General features: G+C 34.3%; 1 protein-coding gene across 1 annotated transcript in view; it reads left to right on the top strand.

The window, feature by feature from the left end:
* The first annotated feature begins 875 nt into the window (after nucleotides 1-875).
* Nucleotides 876-26199, top strand: part of LOC135209881 (uncharacterized) — a 33345-nt gene continuing 8021 nt past the window's right edge. Inside the window, exons 1-19 of the mRNA XM_064242636.1 lie at nucleotides 876-1000; nucleotides 2590-2665; nucleotides 2895-3110; nucleotides 3792-3897; nucleotides 4392-4531; nucleotides 6372-6585; nucleotides 7372-7484; nucleotides 9421-9537; nucleotides 11244-11411; nucleotides 14338-14467; nucleotides 15420-15680; nucleotides 16874-16959; nucleotides 17768-17888; nucleotides 19102-19306; nucleotides 19812-19971; nucleotides 20349-20475; nucleotides 21571-21756; nucleotides 25516-25658; nucleotides 25959-26094. Coding sequence (XP_064098706.1) covers nucleotides 2645-2665; nucleotides 2895-3110; nucleotides 3792-3897; nucleotides 4392-4531; nucleotides 6372-6585; nucleotides 7372-7484; nucleotides 9421-9537; nucleotides 11244-11411; nucleotides 14338-14467; nucleotides 15420-15680; nucleotides 16874-16959; nucleotides 17768-17888; nucleotides 19102-19306; nucleotides 19812-19971; nucleotides 20349-20475; nucleotides 21571-21756; nucleotides 25516-25658; nucleotides 25959-26094 — 2650 coding nt within the window. The 5' untranslated portion in view covers nucleotides 876-1000; nucleotides 2590-2644. The remainder of the gene's footprint in view (nucleotides 1001-2589; nucleotides 2666-2894; nucleotides 3111-3791; nucleotides 3898-4391; nucleotides 4532-6371; nucleotides 6586-7371; nucleotides 7485-9420; nucleotides 9538-11243; nucleotides 11412-14337; nucleotides 14468-15419; nucleotides 15681-16873; nucleotides 16960-17767; nucleotides 17889-19101; nucleotides 19307-19811; nucleotides 19972-20348; nucleotides 20476-21570; nucleotides 21757-25515; nucleotides 25659-25958; nucleotides 26095-26199) is intronic.

Below are 26199 nucleotides of genomic sequence, written 5' to 3'. Positions count from 1 at the left end.
GACATATTTAGTGTGTTAGTTGTGTGTATATATATGTATGTAGTATATATATATATATATATATATATATATATATATATATATATATATATATATATATATATATATATATATATATATATATATATATATATATATAATATATATATATATAATGTAGTATTTTTTCTTGGGGGGAAGGGTTGGAGAGATCACAACGTAGCTTTTGGGGGATAGAGTCACCCCCCACCCAACCCTTTTGGGGTTAACTGCTCATTCTTAACCAATTTGAGCTCTCTCTCTCTCTCTCTCTCTCTCCTTTCTTCTCTCTCTCGCTCTCTCTCGCTCTTTCTCTCTCTCCTCTCTTCTCGTCCTTTACGTGTTACAGGTTGTCTTGAGTATGGGGTAACATTTTGGGTTCATTGATTAGACACTCGGATTATCATAGTCCTATCACGTTTGGCATATCATAGTCCTATCATGCTCGGCTTATTATAGGCCTAGTTCTTTTGTGCCTATGGTGCATTTTCCTTTGAATCTGGTCTCCAGAAAGTCAAGGTAGATGCAGGAGTATTTAACTGAGGAATTGGCTAATAAAAAAAAAGCATCCCTGCTTTCTGGCTTATTCAATGATGCATACGAACATGTATGCACTGCCAATGCTGAATGACCTTAAAGGTCCAGGAGCGCCTCTTGGCATTTGACATAAATTTCATATTTCTTTCATTCAATGTTGACAAATGACAATGGGCTAATAATTTCACCTTTCTCCCCCACAGACAACTGGAGTCACCCGCGACCACAAATGGATAACCAGGGAAGCAGTTAGGCGAAACATCCGCCAGTTCTTCTTGGATTTCCCTCCACCATCGAAGCCGGAGTTCAACGTACCGGCCACGGCCAGTCTGACGGAGCTCTTCCACGCTTACTATGGCGATGATGTCTCAGCTGCCCGGTTCATCAGGGCTGTTAATTCCATCGCTGCTGCGAACGTCAAGGGTGATTCAGCTTCCCAGTTCAGGTAATTATTATTATTATTATTATATGGTGCACTGTAGGCATTACTTAAGGTTCTATGCAGTGCCCTTTCCAAGGACCCTAACTGCAACCCCTTTCATTCCTTTGACTGTATACCTCCATTCAGATTCTCCTTCTTCCATCTTGCTATCCACCCTCTCCTAACAATTGATTCATAGTGCAACTGCTTTAAGGTTTTCCTTTTTTTGCACCGTTTCAGAGCTGAATGACCTTATAGGTCCCAACCCTTGGCCAAATTCAAAAAGAAAAATGTCAAAATTGGAGCAAAAAGCCAGCCAATATATTTGAACCGGAGTCAATTTGATTTTGCCCACCGAATTAGAAATAAAATTTTTTCACTTTTCACTGGCCAAAGTACTCGGATATAACAGACAAATGAAGCCTGATTTCGGACTAATGTCCATTTGGGAAGAGGCGCCAATGATTTCGCATTTAGTTCGACATCACGTTTGATCTGGCCCTTTATTAATCCACTCGATGAATGAATTCAGTGAATTACCTCTCATCATTTCCACCGGACAATGTAATACGGCGTGGCACTTTTAATCAAAATCGTGTCAAAAAGATATATACACATTTCACATTTCGCCGCTTCTGTTTGAAGTAATAAAGAGAATGCGGTGAAAATGTTCATGTCCAGGACTACACTCATTATATTAGTATAACGAAAGGAACATCATCAGTACAACTTGCGTTTAAAATTAAACGTAAGATATTTTGATGGAGATGAGAAACCTTCCATTTTTTTTCTCTTTTGCACCATAGCGATGGCATTTTACTGAATCTTTTTTTAATGTCTTAGGTATATGATATACAGTACGTATTTTGACGCGAAGGTAATCATGAAGGTAATCAACAATACTTCTCAGCATGCACATGTATATATATATATATATATATATATATATATATATATAATATATATGTGTGTGTGTGTGTGTGTGTGTGTGTGTGTGTGTGTGTATGTTATAGGGAATATATGAAATCCAAGGATTTCACGAAATTCGCCGGGAGTCATATGTGTTTCGCCATGTTTAGTATTAGCCCCTCGGCGATCAAATGCATTTAGGGTTTGATCCCCCCGGGATAGTACTAAACACAGCAAATTACAGTATACTCCCCATGGGCTAGTACCAAACAAGGCAAAATTTGACTCCCCAGGGGGCTAGTACTAAACACGGCGAAAGTGTAGATGAATCACTGTTTCACCATGTTTAGTACTAGCCCTCGGGGTCAAATGTTCCTAAGCAAATTGGTAATTTCCCATATTCCCTGTTACATATAGTATGTATGTTATAATGTATGAGTATACAAATACACTATTCTCTGCGAGGTTTTCCTCCTGTTACACCTCTTCCAAGCCTTTTGGTGCACCTCCGTTCATGTCATCTTCCTTCCATCTTACTTTCCTCAGCCCTCTCCTAAATATCGATTCATAGTGCAACTGCAAAAGGTTGGTTTTCCTCCCGTTACGCCTCTCAGACCATTTCCACCTCAGCGCTTGGCCTCTTGCTTAAACCATATATTATTATTATTCTATTGCATTCTCACAGTTTCTTCCTCTGTCGTCAGATACGATCCTTCTGTGCAGGCCGATGCCGAGACTCTAGACGGGTTGCACAGAGGAATGGCCCAACGGTATCCACAGGTAAATCTTCTTTAATGTCCTCATGTGAGGTTCTGTTTGGAATGATAAGCATCTTTTGTGACTTGCTTTGATTAATCATCTTGTAGCTTCCTTTGATTAATAGGAGATTTGGTTGGTTTTATTTGTATTGTGGAGATGATTTTGTTGGCTATCTTACAGTCTGTGTGTCACTGCATCTCCGTCTCTTTCTTTTATCAACTGCAGTCATCTGTTACGTCTTTCCTCTCAGATCATGACGTCCATCCTCATAGACGAATCGTACCCAGCCGCCAGATCGCTCCTTGGATTCAGCCTCCATTCGCTGCAGAAGTTCTACTCCCACTCCACCTGGATCGAGCTGGGAAACACTGGAATCATGGAAGATTTGGGTCTGCCTGGATTCGCTGGATTTGACAATCCAGCTGGACCCGAAGATGACGTTTGTACTCCTTGCGCTGATGCTTATGTAAGTTGTGTCATTCTCTCTCTCTCTCTCTCTCTCTCTCTCTCTCTCTCTCTCTCTCTCTCTCTCTTCAGAATGTTTCTCTTTGCTATATATTGTATTTTATCATTATATTTTCCTTAAGGTAATTTACCTGAAGGAAATATGTATATTCACTCTCTCTCCTCAAAATGTTTTTTATTGCTGTACTTTATAATTTATTTTATTTTCCTTGGGGTAATGTACCTTCATAGTCTATTGAAATAGGTATACTCTCTCTCTCTCTCTCTCTCTCCAGAATGTTTCTCATTGCTACATTTTGTATTCTATGATTACTTGTATTTTCCTTTGGGGTAATTTACCTTCATAGTCTCTTGAAATAGATATACTTATAACTTTAATAGGGAAGCAATTTTAAGATACGATATCGAAGTTGATGTCTATATATTTTTTCCTTCATACTTAATAAATATCTGACTAATTTATCATATTGTGGCTTGCTCTTTTTGTATTTCAAAAATGATATCGAAATAGATGTCTAAATATTTTTTCCTTCATTCTTAATAAATATCTAATATATTTATTCCTTGTGGCTTCCCCTTTTGATGTTTCATGACACAATATCGAATGTGGTGTCTGGATATTTTTTTTCTCTATTTTACGAATATTTCGAGCACTGTATGAATCCATTTTGGATACTACCAGGGCCCTTGCACAGGCAACGTGATTCCTGGAGCCGGCCTGTCTTCGGGGTACTACACTTACGTCGACTCCAAAGCTGATGGTATTATCATCGAGAAGCCGAAGACAGGTGAGGTTTGCTGCTCAAATGTGAATCCACCTCCTCAAGGCATTACTTCAAGTTCTTTGCAGCATCCCTAGCTGCAACCCATTCAATTTCATTCCTTTTACTGTACCTGAATTCACCAACCCTCTCCTAACAATTGATTCATAGTGCAATTGCGACATCTTCCTCCTCCTGTTACAGCTTTCAAACATATACATAATAAATGTGTGTGTGTATGTATATATACATATGAATACTTTCTATTGTTTATACCTTTCTGTACATGCATAATCTTATTTGCAAGAGGAGTCCCGAAATTCGAAATTTAAGTTTTTTTCTTTTCATTTCTTTTGTAAAACAAACTGTTTCTTCTTTTTAATTTCTGGTGTCTTTTTCTTTTAATTTTTTTTATAAAGCAGGCTGTTTATTCTTTCTTTCTCAGACCAAAATATGGCCAAAATAAAGTATTGAAATTGAAAAATACTGCAGATTTATTTTTTAGATTCCTTTCTTTCCAGGGGGAAAATGCAGCCACGGTGGTGTATTAGATGACAGCGCATCTGCTCCCGCTGAAGGAGGAATTAATAAGGACACAGCCTCTCCTTGTTTCTCTCCTCATTACCATCTTCACGAACAGGCTGCAGAACTGGCTGTGCAGGTAGGAATGCAGTTCTCCAAATTCCTGCTTTTATTCGCTGGGTATTGCGTTTGCTGTAATACTCTAGATGTGTCTGAAGCTGCTGCATGCCATTGTTTCAGGTACTCTAGATGTGCTGGAAGTTGCATTCCATTGTTGAAATAACTTTAAGTGTGTTTGAATTGCATCCCATTGTTTCAATACTCTGGATGTGTTTGCAGTTGCGTTCCATTATTTCAGTACTCTAGATCTGTTTGACACTGCATTCCATTGTTTTAATACTCTAGATGTGTTTTAAGTTGCATTCCATTGCTTAAAAACTAATGAAAGGCTCTTCATATTAGTTCAGTGAAAGGAGGTAATTAGTCATTCGTTATTAGTCAAAGTCAAACATTTGTGATGGCTAGCACTTAGGATTCTTATGACAGTGAAAAGTGGTAACCTATAACAGCAATTTCTAAAGGATTAAATGATATCAAGTTCGACCACTGAATATTATAGCGTTTAATAACCGTTTAAGCATTTCTGATATTCCTTGCATATCGGGAAATCATAATGCTATTTCTCCTATAGGGGGGTTAGTGCCGTCAGTGAACCTCATGCAATGCACTGTATTTCATTCCTTTTAACTGTACCTCCGTTTATATTCTCTTTCTTCCATCTTACTTTCCTACCGCTAACAATTGTTTCACAGAGCAATTGCGAGATTTTCCACCTGTCACATTCAAACCTCCTTCACTCAAAATTTTCCCGTCAGCGCTGAATGACCTCATAGGTCCCAGTGCTTGGTCTTTGGCCTAAATCTTACATTCTTATCTGTAAAACTAACATGTTTCAGACTAATTGAATATTTCATAGTTGACTACACGTTGAAGATACATTTTCATATTGATAGGTCATCACGGAACTAGAAATGACATAGTTCAAAGGTTATGGTTGTAGATTTTTGAAGGTTATAAGTGATATCTCGGCTGAATACGTATATGTATTTTTAGCTTGTAATTCCGTAATACCTCTACTTCCATATTTCACCGTTAATGGCAAAGGCTGAAGGTCTGAGCTTCTTCGTATTAAAATGTTTTATAACAAGCTACAATTTCGAGGCGTCCATTTCACTTTGGTAAATTAAAATGCCAGTCTATAGGTCAAAGGTCATTACATTTTTGACCGTTTGTGAATGCCTCATTGCAGGTTACATAATTATATGTATGTACTATGTAGTATCAATAATATAAATATAATATATATATATATATATATAATATATATATATATCAATAATACTATATAATATGCTTATTGATGCTGTGTTATATATGTATATAATATATATATAATATTATATAATATTATATATATATATATAGATATGTTATGTTATGTGTGTATATATGTTATATTCATTATTATATATATTATATATATATATATATATGACTCGTAAACGTGTTCTGTTACAACAGAATTCCATCTAATAAAAGGAGCCCATAAAAACACCAAATTATAGAGAGAAAAGTACTATATTTCAGAGACTCTCTTCAGGTATACCTGAAGAGAGAGACAGCAGTCTGAAATACAGTACTTTTCTCTCTATTTTGGTGTTTTTATGGGCTCCTTTTATTAGATATATATATATATATATATATATATATATATATTATATATATATCATGATTATATATATATATATATAAATGATTATATATATATATATATATATATATATATATATAATATATATATATATATATATATATATATATATATATATATATATATATATAATAATATAATATATACACAAATATATATACACTTAACACGCAAACCTTGACTCCCAGTTCCCCATCTGCTTTCGTAGGCGACGGACCACTATCTCTCGGTGATCCTCGACGCAGTGGGTGTCGAGAAATACCGAAGTTTCTTCGACCTGTACTTCGGTTCAGCTCTCTCGATCACCATCGACACGACGGCCTCTATGGGCAAGGACATCGCAGCCGTGAAGAAACAGGTGGCCCAGATCGTGAATAATACCAGGGCTGAGCTCTTCGTCCTAGTTCCCTTCAATGATCCAAGTGAGTGGTAATGCAGTTTGAAAGTTCCTCGCTGGACGGGTGGTTTTCGCGCTCGGCTGCCAATCCGGTGGTCCGAAGTTCGATTCCCGGCTCTGCCAACGCGGAATCAAAGGAATTTATTTCTGGATATAGAAATTCATTTCTCGATATAGTGTGGTTCGGATCCCACAATAAGCTGTAGGTCCCGTTGCTAAGTGACCAATTGGTTTCTAGCCACGTAAAAATATATAATCCTTCGGGCCAGCCCTAGGAGAGCTGTTAATCAGCTCAGTGGTCTGGTAAAACTAAGATATACTTAACTTAGTGCAGTTTGAAGATAGAGGTGGTGATTAAACCTTGTGGTACTTCGTTTTGTCAAAGGTTTTTTTCTTATATATATATATATATATATATATATATATATATATATATATATATATATATATATATATATATATATATATATTACATGCATGTGAGGTGTGATAAATTTGCCACTAATTCACACAGGACTTATTTTTTTATATCCGATATGCAATGTAATTAAAAATGTATAACAGTGTTACTTCCTATGTAAATGTATGAGTAATTTATTTTAAAAACCAGATAAAATAATTGTTATATTTCTCAGTTGGCGAAAAGTCTCGAATGATTAATTTTACAAATACTTAGTTTTTTTAAATTTTGCCAGTCATTCCATATCCACTAGTAATTTGTTATTTTTTTTTTTTCGTTGTATGTTTTAGCATGATTTTTATTCAGTGGTTCTCTTAGTAACCAAATAATTTTTTTTTATTTCTAACAAAGCCGTCGGTCCCTTGACAAGAACATCTGATCCCAAAGTGTTCATGGAGGCTGTTAATTCATTAGAGGCGCATCTTGGTGGAGACATTCCCGAAATGTACTGGACAGCCCTGCAGGTATAGTAAAGAAGGTGATCACTGTATTTGGTAAAATCTTGGTTACAAAAAAGAAGAACAGTAACAGTCACTGCTTTTGGTAAAGTCTTGTTCGCAAAGAAAAAAAAATACAGGCACAATCACTGCTTTTTTTAAAGTCTTAATCACAAAAGAAAGAAGATACAGAAACAGCCACTACTTTTGGTAAAGTCTTGATTACAAAAAGAAAGAAGATGCAGGGACAATATGCATTTTTTTAGGTCACAGACTGTTTTAATCACGAAAAAATAGGAGAAAAATCTGAAAATAAAAGGCAATTTTTATACAAAAATAACAAATCCCTAGAAAATGAATTGGATAGAAAAACCTTGCTATTTTTAAAAGACATTTTTTTCTTCGTAATTCTGCTGGAAATAAAAAGTAATTAAAAACAGAAATGAACAGAAGAAACTTCGAAAGCAGTTGCTGACAAGTCCATAGATTTACCTTGACATTTTTCATTACCTTACACTTCCATAGGGAATAAAACATTATAATATATATATATATATATATATATATATATATATATATATATATATATATATATATATATATATATATATATGATATATATATATATATATATATATATATATATATATATATATTAATAAATACTCATAATAGCATGATTCTTAAAATGCAGAAAAAAAATCCAGTTATATATGGTTACTAAATATATTTAAGAACATCTCTACAATGTGATTTGTTATTTCAATATAAGTATACATAATTGTGAATTTGTGTCTCCATTATTATTATTATTATTATTATTATTATTATTATTATTATTATTATTATTATTATTATTATTATTATTATTATTATTCTACTACTACTTCTACAACCAATCCAGTACTGAAATGAAGTGAGCTTGCTTTGAGGATGCTAGCATATACCGCCCCGTCATTTCCATCCAAACTTTTTATTCCCCTAAACAATGGCAATAGCGAGAGACGCTTTATTACAAAATCATAATATGAAATACATCACGGACCAGAATATGGCGTTCCCAATATCAGAGTATATCTAAATGGAGTCATTTCCGACTGTGTAAATACGACCGGCATAGACGCAGCGCGATTTTTTTTAATTGCAAACATGCTTTTATAGTTTTACATTATGAATAGAGTTTTTAATAGGGATACCTTTGCATACTTTTGCATAGCCCTTTTGTTAAATGATGATGCTCCAGCGTGGTGCATTGATGCATATCAAATATCATAGGTACAGAGGAGTATTAATGCATAACAAAACATTTATGACACAAATGCAAAGTTAGCTGAACAAAATGTTGGAAATTCAATGTGTGATTTTAAGGCGAATGGAGACCTTATAAATATGTGAATGTAACTGTATTAGCATTTTTATCATATTTAAACATTACTCAGAATATCAATATGACAATGTGCATCCCTTCGGCCCCAAGCTGCAACTACTTCCATCCCTTTTACTGTACCTCCGTTCATATTCTCTTTATTCCATCTTAGTGTCCACCCTCTCCTAACAGTTGTTTCATAGTGCAACTGCTTTGAGGTTTTCCTCTTGTTACACCTTTCAAACATTTTACTGTCAATATCCGTTTCAGTGCTGAATGGCCTTAGTTACCCCAGTGCTTGGCTTAATGCCAAAAATCTATATAAATAAAAAATCAATATATGTCAATATGATGGACCTAACAAATATGATGACTTACAATGTGCATATATAAAAGCTACAACAACTGACTTACAATATATCATTTTTAACATATTTGCTTGTACTGTTTATATTTTTTATCAATTATCTTACTTATTTTTCTTAATTCCATGCCATCATTGTTTCAGCTTGCACTTAGTAACCTATTTCCTTTTAGTATTTATAATTTTATAAATTTTTACTTACTTTTAAATTCTTATCTAACACTGTCTTTCAGCTGGCACTTAGCAACACCCCAAACTTTGGAGACATCTTCTGTTTCACTGATGCCCCAGCAAAGGACGGAGAACTGATGGAAGGGAATATAGCCATTGCTGAACAACGTGAAATAAAGGTAAACCAATTATGCTGTGATAGGTACAAGCCAAAAGTGCTTTCAGGTATATATGTTACAGGCAGATAGCAAAACCAGGCGCTGCCTGGGATTTCAGGCAGATAGCGAAATGCATGGTTTCGCTATCTGCTTGTAACATGTCCAGTATTTGAAGGATCTCGGAATACAAATACGAACGTATAGATATGTAAATATAGAAGGCAATGAGGGTTTAACAAGTATTCAATGACACGAATATTTTCATAGGGAGGTCTTTCTCTTGATAGGCAGTTGGGTTTAGTTGAATGTCTAAAACAGAGGTACAGGTTCAAACTCAGTTTTGGTCTGACTGGATTCCCCCTCGATTTTGTAGCATAATACATACATACATATTTTATATATATATATATATATATATATATATATATATATATATATATATATGTGTGTGTGTGTGTGTGTGTATGTATATGTATATGTATATATGAGTATAATATTTATATTCATAATATTCAGTACACCCATGGCTGACTGATAATTTGACATAAACAGCACAAACTTGTTAGTAATGAAGACCCGTTTGGATTTCTCATGAAAATGTATTTTTTATGTATGAAATCATATGGTTGGTTTGTTGTCTATCGTTCTGTGCTACTGAAACGCCAACAAGAATAGCTTTCCCAATAATCTATACGTGTAGTGAGTGGCAAACCAGCTAATTCACGATAGAGGAAACGGTTCACTAACCTTTGAAGCTATTTGTGTGTAAGATATCACATCTTTTCATTCCTGTGATCTTTTAAAACCATTTTTTTAAGTGAGTGGTGACCGGGATGTTCGAGGCAAACGACCCTCGGAAACTGACATATTTACTTTCAACTCTTTTTATTTAGGAGGTTTTTATGTATCTGGTCATTTCTCTTAGGTTGGGGAGGTTTGGAAACTATTGATGGAGGAACAATTGAAGCCTCTGTGATTCGGATTATGTTGTATATATATATATATATATATATATATATATATATATATATATATATATATATATATATATTGGTCTAGCCTTTTATTTGGTTGGCTGTTTCAGTCACCAATTAGATGTTATAATTAATTCTACACACACACACACACACACACACATATATATATATATATATATATATATATATATATATATATATATATATATATATATATATATGCGCATTAAGCTACAAATGTCCTTTAATATCCAATTCGCTCTACCTTGGAATTAAAATATTTTCATATATGATAACTGAAGGGGATATTTTTTTTAGTTTATAATAATTTTGTCCTCTTGTTGACCAAACTATTATTCAACTAAAAAAAATCCCCTTCGGTTAACATATGTATATGAAAATACTTTAATACCGAGGTAGAGAGAATGGATAATGAAGGACATTTATAGCTTAATGTATGTACACACACACACATTATATATATATATATATATATATATATATATATATATATATATATATATTATATATGTATATTATATATATTTATTTATATTATGTATATACATGTTTATATATAACACCATATACAAAGTGCATAAAAGTGTACACATTTACCAACGTAGAATTGAAATTACACCTACGTGAATTGGTTCAATTATTAGAGAAAATGCTCATCGAGATATAATAGTTTTTGGTCTATTATCCTTCCTTTTCTAATTCTTCTTCTTCATCTGAAACAAACCACAGGTGACAACAGTATACAGTGAAGAGAGGTTCGACCTTAACAAAGTCATCACGGACATCGCCGATTACCAGCGTTTGGCCGACATCACCGGCGGCCTCTTCATCCCGTCGGATAAGTTCGATATCGACGCCATAGCCCCGATCATCGGAGAAGGGGTCGAGAGTGCTAATGTAAGTCCCATTTTAAGTTTTACTTGTGGTTTTACGAGGCTTTGTGCAAATCGTAGTCTAACCCTTTGTTACTGGTGCTTCTGAGCCAATGGTATGTAGGCCTAATATTTCTAAACCAATGGTATGTAGGGCTAATATTTCTAAACCAACAGTATGTAGACCTAATACTACTAAAACCAATGGCATGTAGGCCTAATACTTCTAAAGCCAATGGTATGTAAACATAATACTTCTAAACCAACAGTATGTAGGCCTAATACTTCTAAACCAACAGTATACAGTATGTAGGTCTTCTAAACCAACAATATGTAGGCCTCATACCTCTAAACCAACAGTATGTAGGCCTAACACTTCTAAACTAATGGTATGTAGGCCTCATACTTCTAAAACCAATGATATGGAAGCCTAATACTTCTAAACCAACAGTATGTTAGCCTAATACTCCTAAACTAATGGTATGAAGGCCTAATACTTCTAAAACCAATGATATGTAAGCCTAATACTTCTAAACCAACATATTTGGGCCTAGTTTTCTTGTTGAGTGAGTAGAGAAATATGTGCAAATCATAGTCCCAACCCTTTGTTGCTGGTACTTTTAAACCAACGGAAGTAGGCCTAGTTTCCATGCTGAGTGAATGGAAAATGAGTTCACCAAATCGCTTTTGTTTTCATGAACTGCTTGAAGCCATTGCATAATCATATGGTTGTGTATATGAAATAAATGCAGAGCATTTTTAGTATTAATGCATTCCCTATACTTAGCAATAAATGCTGAGCGTTTTTAGTACTGAAGTAATACCCTATATATTTAACATTTTTGGCACTGGCAACAAATTTTTCATCGTATTTTTTTTTCCCGTGACAGTTGTGTGTGAGTAGAGGTGGAAGTTTGTTTTTAATCAGTGAAAACGCAAACAATATATTTTTCCACGACTGGTTTGATACAAGTGGGTGTTTGTTTATGCATGAAATAATATTGTTCATTAAATTGGCGTTTGTTTTTCATTAGCAAATTTATCTCGGCCATTCACGTTTTATCGTTTCTTTCGAAATGCTGGTTGTATTTTGTTTTGCTGACAGAAATAGAATGTATTGGATTTGTCTTTCAGCCTTTTGGTTTTCTGTCAAAGAAAACTATTGTGCTGGCTTTTTTTTTGTCTGTCCGCACTTTTTTCTGTCCTCCCTTTTATTGTCTGCTCTCGGATCTTGAAAACTACTGAGGTTAGAGGGCTGCAGTTTGGTATGTTTGATGATTTGAGGGTGGATGATCAACGTAACAAATTTGCAGCCCTCTAGACTCAGTAGTTTCTAAGATCTGAAGGTGGACAGAAAAAAACCGATGGACAGAAGTCATCACAATATTTAAAAAGTTACAAAATAAACCATATTATTTTTTTCCACCCTGATTTCATTTCCCCACATTTCAGACAGAGGGCTTTCAGTCACGCTGGGGGGTGAATTATTCATATTAAATAAATCGATTCCATCCATTATTTGTCGTCGAAATTTATGAAATTTATGAAGTATCCGTCGAAGCCAAAATGACACGTTTTACGAAGGCCGCGGAGCAGCAGAATTAGATTAATCAGCGCTTGAATTATTAGACTTAAAAAAGGGGGATCATATTTCCACCGGAGCTGTTGAATGCAAGCTTTAATGAAGGCACTGCAGGCTCATGTAAAGGGTGGTTTTCGCTCAGTCTGGATTACCGGACGAGTGTCAGTGAAGTCTTGGTAACGCACGAATGTACACACACACACATATGTATGTATATATATATATATATATATATATATATATATATATATATATATATATATTATATATATGAAATGAATATGAATCTGCGGAGTCTTGTCATATTTTTACCCAGAAATTGTCAAAGACTAGATACGTATATCGTTTTAAAAATGATAAATTCAGTTTATTCCACTTGGATGAAATATAACATCGGTAAATTAGAATTTCACATGTTTCCCTTTCTGAGAATCTGTAAAATTGAAAGTGATATACTGCTAGGAAATTGAAAGACATTATTGGTCTCTGCACTAAGATAATCTGGATATCAGAGATTGATCTGAATATATTTTTTTTTTACGAATTTGTAAAGAAAGAATAAATTCCAGTTAAAAGTTCTCTCTTCTCTCTCTCTCTCTCTCTCTCTCTCTCTCTCTCTCTCTCTCTCTCTCGTATCATCGTAAGTCCTCCAACGTATACATTATGATGAACTCCGAGAAAACTGGGTACACTCGCCACCGTACTTTAAGAACCGAGGGCAAAGATTGATGACGGATGAATGATGAAGAACGATGAAAAATTACGTGTAGGGAGTATTTATAACCAAGCAGCTTCCTCCCCAATTCATCATTCATGACGGAGGAGACAGCAAGATAATCCCGCAACGAACGAGCAACTGCTTCCTGGAGCTTTTTGTATTCTTTATATATATATTTACCAGATTGAAGGCAATGATGATGGAAAGGGGAATTGTTTCTGCAAAGGAATCTTGCGAGATATGCATAGGAATGTCCATACCCCAAATATGCATACCCACACGTATGCATACAATTATTCATATGTATGCTATATATAATTTTTCTGATTAACCGTCTGCCCTTTATTGAGGTGGCTTAAAAATATTATGTATCATGGCTGTTCACCTTGCTTACCCTTTCAAAGATATCTCTCTCATTCTAATATCCTCAATATGCATCTAAGAGCATTGCCTTTAGTCTTCAGTTATCTAAGTTGACTTTTATGTAAATGTCGGTACTACATCCATGTGCTATTACACGATACCTCTATAGTACCTTCATTACCCGGTTTCTCACCATCAATAGCGTTTATATTTGAGCCTGACTTAAATATCCATCTGCTATGAAATTTATGTCATTCAAAATTTAATTATTTGGATATGTAATTTCAGGTAGACATCGTAATTCTGAAGGCCGTGACTGGGCATCAAGAAATCGACATACCCATTGACGATTCGGTCTTTGACTTCGAACTCCGGGTAGCAGGGACAGTCAAGAGATGTCATCTGAAAGATATGACTGGTAAGCTATTGAGAACCCAATGAACTAAAAAGCGTTTCATTCTGTATTTTCCGTTACCTTCTGCTCTTCCTAATGAACGTCATGATATTCTTTGGAAGCTTGAATTTTTAGCCAATGGTCCATGTGGACTTGTTCCTTATGAATATGCTCCATCTTCTGAATGATAATTATGGAAAGCAGGTTAGCTCAGAGCTGCTATTCATTCGATTGATTATATATATAGGAAAGCCTATTTAAGAATTCAATCGTGAATATGTCAGTTTTCTGACTTTTCTCAGGAATGAAGTAAGTGAGGAGTCTAATTACTCACTGAACTAAAAAGTGTTTTGCTCAGAAACCATGTTAGTTTGGGGCTGTTACTGATTAAATAAATTGTTGGCAAGTTAGTTCATGAAATGGACCTTTCGTAAATATTAATAGTTTCTTTGTTCGTTGGATTGAGGGAGATAACTGCTCCTGAAAAACAGTGCAGCATATATTACAGTGGACACAGTGATACAGTTTAATTATATAACTGGAAATAGCAGAATTCTAGTCCCCATATCTGACTTCACGTTTATACTGACTGAGCTCCTGCGTTTTTGACATATCATGGTCAGGGACTCTGAATAATTTAGCATTTTTATGGCATTGTTTTCGTCGTTGTGGAATTGGGGTGGACGTTGGTGGGAATTACTTAGGTGTTGCTTTAAAAGTTTAACTTCCTTGGTACTGCCTTTTGGTTGGTCTATCCGAGTTTCATGATACAAGGTGAAGGAAACTCTAATCCAAAGATAAAACTCATCATACGGTTAATGTTAACAATAGTTTATTATACCACCTTTACACTGATAGTAGAATCAGAATTAACACAGACAATAAAACACAAATACCTAATTAATTTCAATAAACCATGACAAAATCCTGAATTATATTACTGAAATCCTTCACCAACCATTCCATTCCTGTCCAGGCAAGGTCTTCAACCTGAAGGACCAGGGCTCCTTGGAATCCGATCCTGACGTCGAGATTGTCGTGTACACCGAAGGATTCCGGGCAATAGGGTTCCACAATCTCCATCATGGGAAGTGGCGCCTCGAAGTGGAATCCTCCGATTTCTATGATATCGTTGTCACGGGCAATTCGACGCTGAACTGGGTCGGAGGTTTCTCTGTTCTGGACCCTTCACCGCCTCACCCCCATTACAGGGACATCAACGGAAGGCCCCTGACAAGTAAGAAGAGAGAGAGAGAGAGAGAGAGAGAGAGAGAGAGAGAGAGGGCAGTTAAAACTTGAAGACTGATGAAGATAGAATTCATATTCCCTCTTATTTTCTTTGAGAGAGCCAAATTTGAGTAGAATCATGAACATAGAATTCATATTTCCTTCCCTGAGATAAGAACTATGATAATAAAATCAAAGATTTTTTCAGATGAAACAACAATGCCTCATCCCGATTTCAACTGCCAAGGGTAAATTTGCATATGGAATGATAATGTGTGTGTAAAAGTCAAGATATTTATTGTTAATAGGTTTAAGGTAAAACATGAGGTAATTGTTATTTGGTAATAGCTTAAAGTAAAACATGAGGTAATTGTTATTTGGTAATAGCTTAAAGTAAAACATGAGGTAATTGTTATTTGGTAATAGCTTTAAAGTAAAAACATGAGGTTATACATATGAGGGAACAGTTTTTAAAGGACAAGGAGCTAAGGATTGTGTGAGCTCACTCACAAGGAATTGATTACCCATAAATATCTATTATTCACAGGTTTTGTTGAGGCATTGATAAGAAAGTGAAATGGATTTCAATTTTTTTTATAAATATGATGACACTTAGTCTCACCATTATTTACTAGATGCATTGAAGTGAACTGTGTTGCTCCATCTTATTTCCCATAATTAATATCCAGACACTACCCTTGTCATATCTTGTACTATGTATCCTGCATTACATAAAGTACCAAACACCACTTTTCGCTATTGGTATCCAAATAAAATTCATCACACAAAGTACATGTAAATTATGCTGTGTTCATTGCCTTCCACATCAAGTCTTTAGAAAATGTTAAAGGTTGCCTTTGTAATGACTTTCAGAGTAATCGAGCACCTTACACTTATAGAAATGATCATAAGTCGTAATTTTAATTGCTTACAAACTAATCATTCACCTTTTACTTACATTTACTATTTTACGAAGGATTATTGTTGCCTCTCTCAGTCTTTCCCAGACAGTTTTGTTACATGGATTTGCAGTGAGAATTCTCATCATCATCAATGCAATGCTGCAAAATTTACAAAGTTCATTTGGTTTTATTCATTACCCAGAAGGTGCATCATTTGCTTCTAGATAAAGGTTATTAGTGTTATAGTTTTATAGTCTTTTGTTTTATACCAGTACTTCTGTTTCACATAATTGTCTTCCAGACACTGTCTATTATCTGGATGTCCTTCTGATTGGGTATATGGAGAGCAACGTTGAGGATGTGAGCCACATTGAATATGCTGATGCAGTAAGATTTCTTTTTTTTGTAACATGTTGATCAGATGTGTAATGTTATATATTATTATATATACTTATATATATATATAATATATATATATATATATATATATATATATATTATATATATATTATCATATATATATATATATATATATATATATATATATATATATATATTACTTAACTTTATCACTTACATAATAGTTCTGTGCATTAATACAATTACTAATAGGACCTTGTTGAAACTGGATGGTATCAAGCAGAGATATTTATTTTTAAAAGTTATACCATCCAGTTTCAATGAGGTCCTGTTAGTAAAAAATTTATATATATATATATATATATATATATATATATATATATATATATATAGTATATATATATACAGTGGTCCCCCTGCACTTACGGGGTGCGTACCAGACGTCCCCCCCCCCTTGAATAGTTAGAACCCGTGAATAGTTGGAACCCCTATAAAAATGCTGAAAACAGCCTATTTTGTTAGTTAAAACTCAAGAAAAACCCTTAAAAATTTTTATACCTGGTTTTTTAATAGTTTTATCACAAAAAGTGCATTTTATGATGAAACTAATAAAAAAGCACAGGAATTTGTGGATAGTTCTCACAGAAAAATACAGCGAATATGCTAATTTTCCGCAAATAATGCCAGGAAACGTTCCCGAGAGAAATACGCGAATGTGTGAGTCCACGAATCCGGAGAACGTGAATACGGGTGTTCCACTGTATATATATTTGTAAGAATATTTCTTTAATGCTCCTATAGCTCATTTGATGTATTAATCCCATTAATATTCCAGACTGGTACAACTTTGAGAACAATCAACTATAGTGGTGACATAGATGACGAATTCTACATACGATCAGAGCCTCTCCCTGAGGAACCATTCTACGTCAAGCTCTATGGCCATGTGCACTCTGGTCTGTTGTCATTTAAAAAAGCTGTGTAATTGCATCTGTTAATTTGTCATGTGTCTGAACGTTACCATGAGTTAGATATCTCTTTAAGTTCTAAAAAAATTGCAGTTTTGATGATATTCTGTGCACTCAGGTCAGTTTATAAATTTTGAATCAGTTTTGGTCACCCAGGACAGCTCAGTTTCAAGAAAGATTTAATGCACACTGACATGCTGAAGTCATTGAGCATGTCATTGGGTTATGACTCAATCCTGTAAAGTCAAGCTGACCTGTTGAGTGAGTTCTCTCAAGTAATTGAATGTAACATATAGAATTTAATTCAGTTTAGCCGCTTCACGCATTGTAATTGTATTTTCATTCCTCAGCTTTAAAGGGATCATATCTCTTTCTTATTCCTACAAGCAACCCTTCCGCTATGATCGCAATAACAGATAAGCAGGAATCACTCTTTACCCAATAGACAGTAAAAATCTTAAGACACATCTGTTCATCTAGAAAACGTTGAAATCTATCATTATTCTGATAGTTATTGTTGGGTCAGTCAGTATTTTTATAAACTATTTTCTAACTTCATTTTATGTGCTGATCCTCTTTCTCAGTTTACTTATATTGACAACAGTTTACTCACCTTTTATTCATTAAGAATATGTAATTTAGTTCCTTCACGTGTTTAAAAGTAATGTAATTTATTCCTATCCAACTGATAGGTTAAAATAACTCCTAAGTCCACGAAACAATATTCAACTTCCTTACACCTAACCTGCATTCTATACAAATAAAAGCTCTATCCCTCCTTACCTTACTGCCAAAAATTTTACTGGAATTTATCTTAGCAACTCTTAGTGTCTATGCAGGCAGTTCAGTCCATTTTCACCTTACTATCATCAGCATTACAGACACATTTTTTCAGTACCTCCAAACTTCTTCAGGCAATGTGTCTGTACAAACAATTTTCTAAACCTTAATTCCTAAATTATGAAAATAATGATTCATACTCTTTACACCTAACCAACAGTCTCAAATAATAGCTCAGTCCTTACTTTTCCTAACTACCAAAAAAAAGAAAAACAATACAGGCTTTTTTTAAGTCAAGATAACAATATTTCAACCCTCCTAATAACCAATATTCTCTACAAATAATAATAGCTCGATCCTTCTCATACCTTACTGGCAACACCAGTGCAGGCAGCTCTCTAAACCCCACTTACACTTACAGGCAACGTCTTCTGTCGAATTCTTCCTGTAATGATGGTCCCCGTGACTGCCAGTGTGGAGGTTCTTGCCAGAACTGATGATCTCTCTGCTCTTCCCGGATACAACGCCCAAGCAGACTTCTTGGTGACGAACTACGGCATCGAGTCAGACTTTGATATCACTGGGACTGATGATAAAGACTACCTGACCATGATGGTTCCTCCCAGGTTTGTGTTGTTTATTTTTATCTGGTTTAAGTGGAGGATGACAGAAAGCATCCTAAATGTCTCATTGTTAGAAAATAAGGGGATAGAATGCTCTCTCTCTCTCTCTCTCTCTCTCTCTCTCTCGCCTCTCTCTCTTCTCTCTCTCATCTCGGTCTCGTCCCTCTCTCAGTCTCCTCTCTCTCTCTCTCTCTCCATATATACTTATATGTATGTATGTATATACATATATATACATGGTTACATAATTTTTTGTCTATTTCTATCCTTACCTTGCATAAACATATTTCACAAACAATACAGTGCCAAAATGACAAGTAACAATCATAACTCATGAATTTCTCAATTTCTAAAATCATAAATTAGTACCTTTGATGCAGAGACCTACAAGATAAACAACCTGTTGACCTTATTTCAGCAAAGATAAAGGGTATTACCTTTGTGAATTTATATTTATGTTCTGAGTGATTTTATTCGCACGTAAGTTTTATATTTTTTATCTTTCCAGAGTTCATATACCAACCAATGGATCAGCTACTGTGACAGCCCACTTTCACGTGGGTCTCAACGAAAAGCCAGGAACAGTTAGCACGGTGACTGTGACTGCCCAGTCACTCAAACAAACTCAGTCAGTGAACAGTGCAGTCACACAGTTTTATGTTTTATCCGTGAGTACTTTATGATGAAAGCAGTTGGGTTATATATATATATATATATATATATATATATATATATATATATATATATATATATATATATATATATATATTGTACTTTAGTGAGTGTGTACTTGTATATTTTGTACTTTAGTGAGTGTATACATGTACACATCTTCTTGCCTGATTAAGTACATATATTCTCAGTTTTGTGTAACTGGATAAGATGCATTATGGCTGATCACAGAAATTTGCCCCTTTAGATAAAGTTATTGTAAGATATTCCTTATTCATACTTACTTTTAAGAAGTCTTGAAATCACATCTGTATAATATTTGTCAAAAAACCAAAGAAAAAAAAATTAGTTCTTGTTTCCTTTTCATTGTCAGAAAGATGACCTTGACCCTCCAACATGTGTCTTGGACACTGAGCCAGACTGCACAGGATTCATTTATAATGGAATATGTGATCAAAAGAACTGGACAGCTGTTGCTACTTTGCAAGATAAAGGATCTGGTAAGTCTGGCATTTAATTTGGTCTCTCGTTAGAGTATATGTAGGCAGTCCCCGGGTTACGACGGTGTCGGCTTACGACGTTCCGAGGTTACGACGCTTGTCAATAGACGTTATTTCCAGGGTTACAAAGCATGTTCCAGAGTTACGACTCATGTTCCAGGATTACGACGCCTACAACGCTCATCTGGGAGATGAAATATGACACCAAAAATGCAAAATAATCAATATTTGAAGGTTTTTTGATGAAAAATGCCATAAGAATGTAGTTTACATAGTTTTCAATGCACCCAAAGCTTACGACGATTTTCGGCTTACGACGCGTCTCAAGAACAGAACCCCCGTTGTAACCCGGGGACTGCCTGTAACTGTAATTTAAGACCAAAAGCATCAATACATGAGATATTAATTTGGATACCAAATTGGTATCCAAATAGATTGACTAATCATGGCTAGCTGTTCATTTCCTATGAATGTCCTCTTGCAGTCTTAATTGAAGGGGGATTAAGACATTCAACTATGTCTTAATCACGTCACCCCACTTGCCAGAACATCCCTCTATTTTTGAAGGTTATGAAAAAAAATTCACTTAGTTATATTTTTAATTGCTGCCAATTTTGTATCTCATCATTATCAAAAGGAAATCACTGTGTCTTGATTTTTAATTGCTGACAATTTTATTTCTCATAATTATTAAAGTAAATTCACTTTGAGATATGTTTTTTTTAATTGCTGCCAATTTTTTCATTATTATCAAAAGGAGATTACTATGCGTTAAGGATATCTATTTGCTGCCAATTTTATTTCTCAATTATCACAAGGAAACCACTGTGTCTAGGTTTTTTAACTGCTGCCAATTTCATTTCTTGTAATTCTCATAATTACTAATAGGAAATCACTGTCGTGATTGTTTAGTTCTTGCATAATTATTAAAAGGAAATCACTGTCTTGATCTTTTTAGTTGCTGCTAATTTTATTCCTCATAGTTATTAAGAGGAAATCACTGTGTTGATTTCTTAATTGCTGCCAATATTATTTCTCACAATTATCGAAAGGAAATCACCAGGTGTCTTGATTTTTTAATTGCACCCATTTCAGGCCTGACAGCCGCCTATGTCAAGCCCGATGGACTTTCGACAGCTGTCGAATCCTTCCCTCCAGGATCAACGAAGCCTGTGGAGGTCACACACGTGTCGACGTGCTGCTCTCCGCAGTCGGAAATCATCGGAGTTGATGGGGTTGGGAATGTCGGGAAATGCAAAATTGATATGGGTGCTATTGGAGGTACGGCCATGTCTTGCCTTGCGTTTGACTCAAGTACTCTTGTGGGAAAAGGAAGCTTTCATATCTAAGTTGGTCATAATTATCGGAAGCTTATTTAAACTTTTTTTTTCAGCTGAATTTCCACTGAATATCTGGAGCCCATTTAAAACTTTCTTACTAAATATCTGAAGCCCATTTAAAAAATTTTCAGTTGACTGAAGAATCTTTATACTTCTCACAAAATACCTGAAGCTTATTTAAACATTGTTTTTCACCAAATATTTGATAACTGAAGCATATTTAAACTATTTTTTTTACTAAACTGAAGCCCATTTAGAATGTTCTTTACTAAATATGTGAAGCCCATTCAAGCCTTTTTTTCCAATAAATATTTGAAGCCCATTTACAATTTTTTCCATAAAGTAACTGAAGCCCATTAATCTTTTTTTTACTGAATATCTGAAGCACATTTACACCTTTTCCGTAAAGTAACCGATGTCCTTTTGAAAAATTTTTGTCGAATAAACAACTGGAGCCCATTTTAATTTTTTCTGATAAGTATCTGGAGCCTATACTCTATTTTTTTCCATCTGTCCACCCGCCTGTGGTGTTTGCGTATGGTAACACAGCGTCTCGGGCTTTAGATAGTTACGCAATCTGTAAGTTTTAGGTAAATAAAAGGGTATCTGGGTGTACATTTGCAACTGAAAAGTTTTATAATAATTTAATGTATGCGAATTACACCGTTAATATTCGAAATAGGATATTGTTATTATTGTTGAATGTAAGCTCAATGCAACTATCTAAAGCCTGGGACGCAGTGTTACCATACCCAAACACCACAGGCGGGTGGACAGATGGAAAAAACAGAGTATACTTAAACTTTTTTCGAACTAATTTTCTGAAGCCCATTTAAACCTTTTCAACTAAATATCTGAAGCCCATTTAAACCTTTTTCACCTAAATATCTGAAGCCCATTTAAACCTTTTTCACCTAAATATCTGAAGCCAGTTTAAACCTTTTTCACCTAAATATCTGAAGCCCATTTAAACCTTTTTCACCTAAATATCTGAAGCCAGTTTAAACCTTTTTCGCCTAAATATCTGAAGCCCATTTAAACCTTTTTCAACTAAATATCTGAAGCCCATTTAAACCTTTTTCAACTAAATCTCTGAAGCCCATTTAAACCTTTTTCACCTAAATATCTGAAGCCCATTTAAACCTTTTTCTCCTAAATATCTGAAGCCATTTAAACCTTTTTCACCTAAATATCTGAAGCCAGTTTAAACCCTTTTCAACTAAATATCTGAAGCCCAATTAAACGTTTTTCACCTAAATATCTGAAGCCCATTTAAACCTTTTTCAACTAAATATCTGAAGCCCATTTAAACCTTTTTCAACTAAATCTCTGCAGCCCATTTAAATTTTTAAACAAATTTTTCAACGTAAATATCTGAAAAGCCCAAATTTTAAAACCTTTTTTTTCATCCCTAAATATCCTTGAAGCCCATTTAAAACCTTTTTTCACCCTAAATACTGAAGGCCCATTTTAACCTTTTTCAACCTAAATATCCTGAAAGCCCTTTTAAACCTTTTTACCAAAATTCGCCCTTTAAAATTTTTATCTGGAAGCCCTTTTTTAAACCTTTTTCGAAACCCTTTAAAATTTTCTCCTGAACCGCCCCATTTAAAAACCTTTTGTTTTCACTTTTTTAACCAAATATCTGTTTAAAGCCTTTTTTAAACCTTTTTCAACCCTTTAACCATAAATTCTGAAGCCCATTTAAAATTTTTACCTTTTTTCTGCCCTTTAAATTTTTTTCCATCTGAAAGCCCATTTAAACCTTTTTCAACCTAAATATCTGAAGCCCATTTTAAACCTTTTTTCAAACCCTAAATATTTCTGAAAGGCCCATTTAAACCTTTTTTCACAATCTAAATATTTCCTTTTTGGAAAGGCCCATTTAAAGCCTTTTTCAACCTAAATTATCTGAAAGGCCCATTTAAACCCTTTTTCACCCTAAATTATCTGAAGCCCATTTAAACCAACTTTTAATTCAACCCTTTAAAATTTTTTTAATCTGAAGCCCATTTAAACCTTTTTCCCTAAAAATATCTGAAGCGCATTTAAACCTTTTTCAACCTAAATATGAAGCCCATAAACCTTTTTCAAACCTAAAATATCTTGAAGCCACTTTAAAACCTTTTTTCACCTAAATATCTGAAGCCCATTTAAACCTTTTTCACCTAAATATCTGAAGCCCATTTAAACCTTTTTCACCTAAATATCTGAAGCCCATTTAAACCTTTTTCACCTAAATATCTGAAGCCCATTTAAACCTTTTTCACCTAAATATCTGCAAGCCCTTTTAAAATCCGAAACTTTTTCCTTTTTTCAACTAAATATCTGAAGCCCATTTACCTTTTTCCTTTTTCCACCTAAATATCTGAAGCCCATTTAAACCTTTTTTCAACTAAATATCTGAAGCCCATTTAAGAACCTTTTTCACCTAAATATCTGAAAGCCATTTAAACCTTTTTCACCTAAATATCTGAAGCCCATTTAAACCTTTTTCACCTAAATATCTGAAGCCCATTTAAACCTTTTTCACCTAAATATCTGAAGCCCATTTAAACCTTTTTCACCTAAATATCTGAAGCCCATTTAAACCTTTTTCACCTAAATATCTGAAGCCCATTTAAACCTTTTTCACCTAAATATCTGAAGCCCATTTAAACCTTTTCCACCTAAATATCTGAAGCCCATTTAAACCTTTTTTCAACCTAAATATCTGAAGCCCATTTAAACCTTTTTACAAGCCTAAATGATCTGAGCCCATTTTAAACCTTTTTCAACTAAAAATATCTGAGCCAAATTTAAACTACAACCTAAGATCTGAAGCCATTTAAACCTTTTTCACCTAAAATATCTGAAGCCCATTTAAACCTTTTCCACCTAAATATCTGAAGCCCATTTAAACCTTTTTCCACCTAAATATCTGAAGCCCATTTAAACCTTTTTCACCTAAATATCTGAAGCCCATTTAAACCTTTTTCAACTAAATATCTGAAGCCCATTTAAACCTTTTTCACCTAAATATCTGAAGCCCATTTAAACCTTTTTCTCTAAATATCTGAAGCCCATTTAAACTTTTTCAACTAAATATCTGAATCCCATTTAAACCTTTTTCACCTAAATATCTGAAGCCCATTTAAACCTTTTTCAACTAAATATCTGAAGCCCATTTAAACGTTTTACACCTAAAGATCTGAAGCCCATTTTAACCTTTTTCACCTAAATATCTGAAGCCCATTTAAACCTTTTTTACCTAAATATCTGAAGCCCATTTAAACCTTTTTCAACTAAATATCTGAAGCCCATTTAAACCTTTTTCAACTAAATATCTGAAGCCCATTTAAACCTTTTTTGTGTCAAAGTATCTAAACCCCATTTAATTAAGCTCTTGTTTTTGCTTCCAATTATTTTTCCAGTTTTTTTTTTGTCTGATTTCTGGCATTCGTGCATGAATTCATATTTTATATTTATTATTCTTTTATTGCAAAAAACTTTATATTTCCACAAAACCACTCATTTTAAGCATTCGTTATTAGAAAATGTTTGTCATAATTTATCCTCATTATTTATCCTCATTTCATAAGAAGAATAAATCAAAGTAAGCCTATTTCCTGTAAACTTTTTGTAATGGTATTTTTGATACCAGTCCCTGTATTATTCTGTTTATTGAGCAAGTACTGTTATGCAAAATTACTTTCACCAGGTTACATCCTAGACTTTGAAGCCATAGACGCTGGCACTACATGGATCTACTTACGCTGGACCCTGTCACCGACCATATACAAAATTCACAAATACTCTCTTCTAATCGATGATGACCTTACAACTGAATTTCCCTGTCCTGATGTGAGTATTAATTTTTTTCACGAGGAATATATTTTCCATATAAATTATTGATTATTTTTCTTTTGCAAGAAGTGAAAATGGAACTTTTCCGCAGCTCAAGTGGATGTTGGTTCTGAAAATCAAACCCCATTATATACTTGGAAAACTAAAACCTATATTACAGTTTGAGAGTATATAAAATGACAAATACTAAACAAGTTTCTGTGGAATGTAAATTACAAAGACTAAAAAGAACTTAGAGCTTATATATCCTTTATAATTAAATAATTCCGTTTTGTAACAGTGCCTTTTTCCCTTCAGGCGACCTGCTACCACAATGCAACTTACCTGGATCCTTGTGCCAAGCACACGTTCCGTCTTACTCCTCATTTCTATATTGAAACGCTGGATAGAGCAGGAGCGCCTGCTCATGTTGATGCTAACACTTTGGATATTGGTAAGTCACAAACACGCACACACAGACATACATACATACATACATACATACATATACATACATATATACAGTTGCAGCTTACGAGGCTTTTCACCTATATTCATC

Source organism: Macrobrachium nipponense, chromosome 38, assembly GCF_015104395.2.
Source record: "Macrobrachium nipponense isolate FS-2020 chromosome 38, ASM1510439v2, whole genome shotgun sequence".
Taxonomy (NCBI): Eukaryota; Metazoa; Arthropoda; class Malacostraca; order Decapoda; family Palaemonidae; genus Macrobrachium; species Macrobrachium nipponense.
This window is presented reverse-complemented; position numbering and strand designations above follow the sequence as displayed.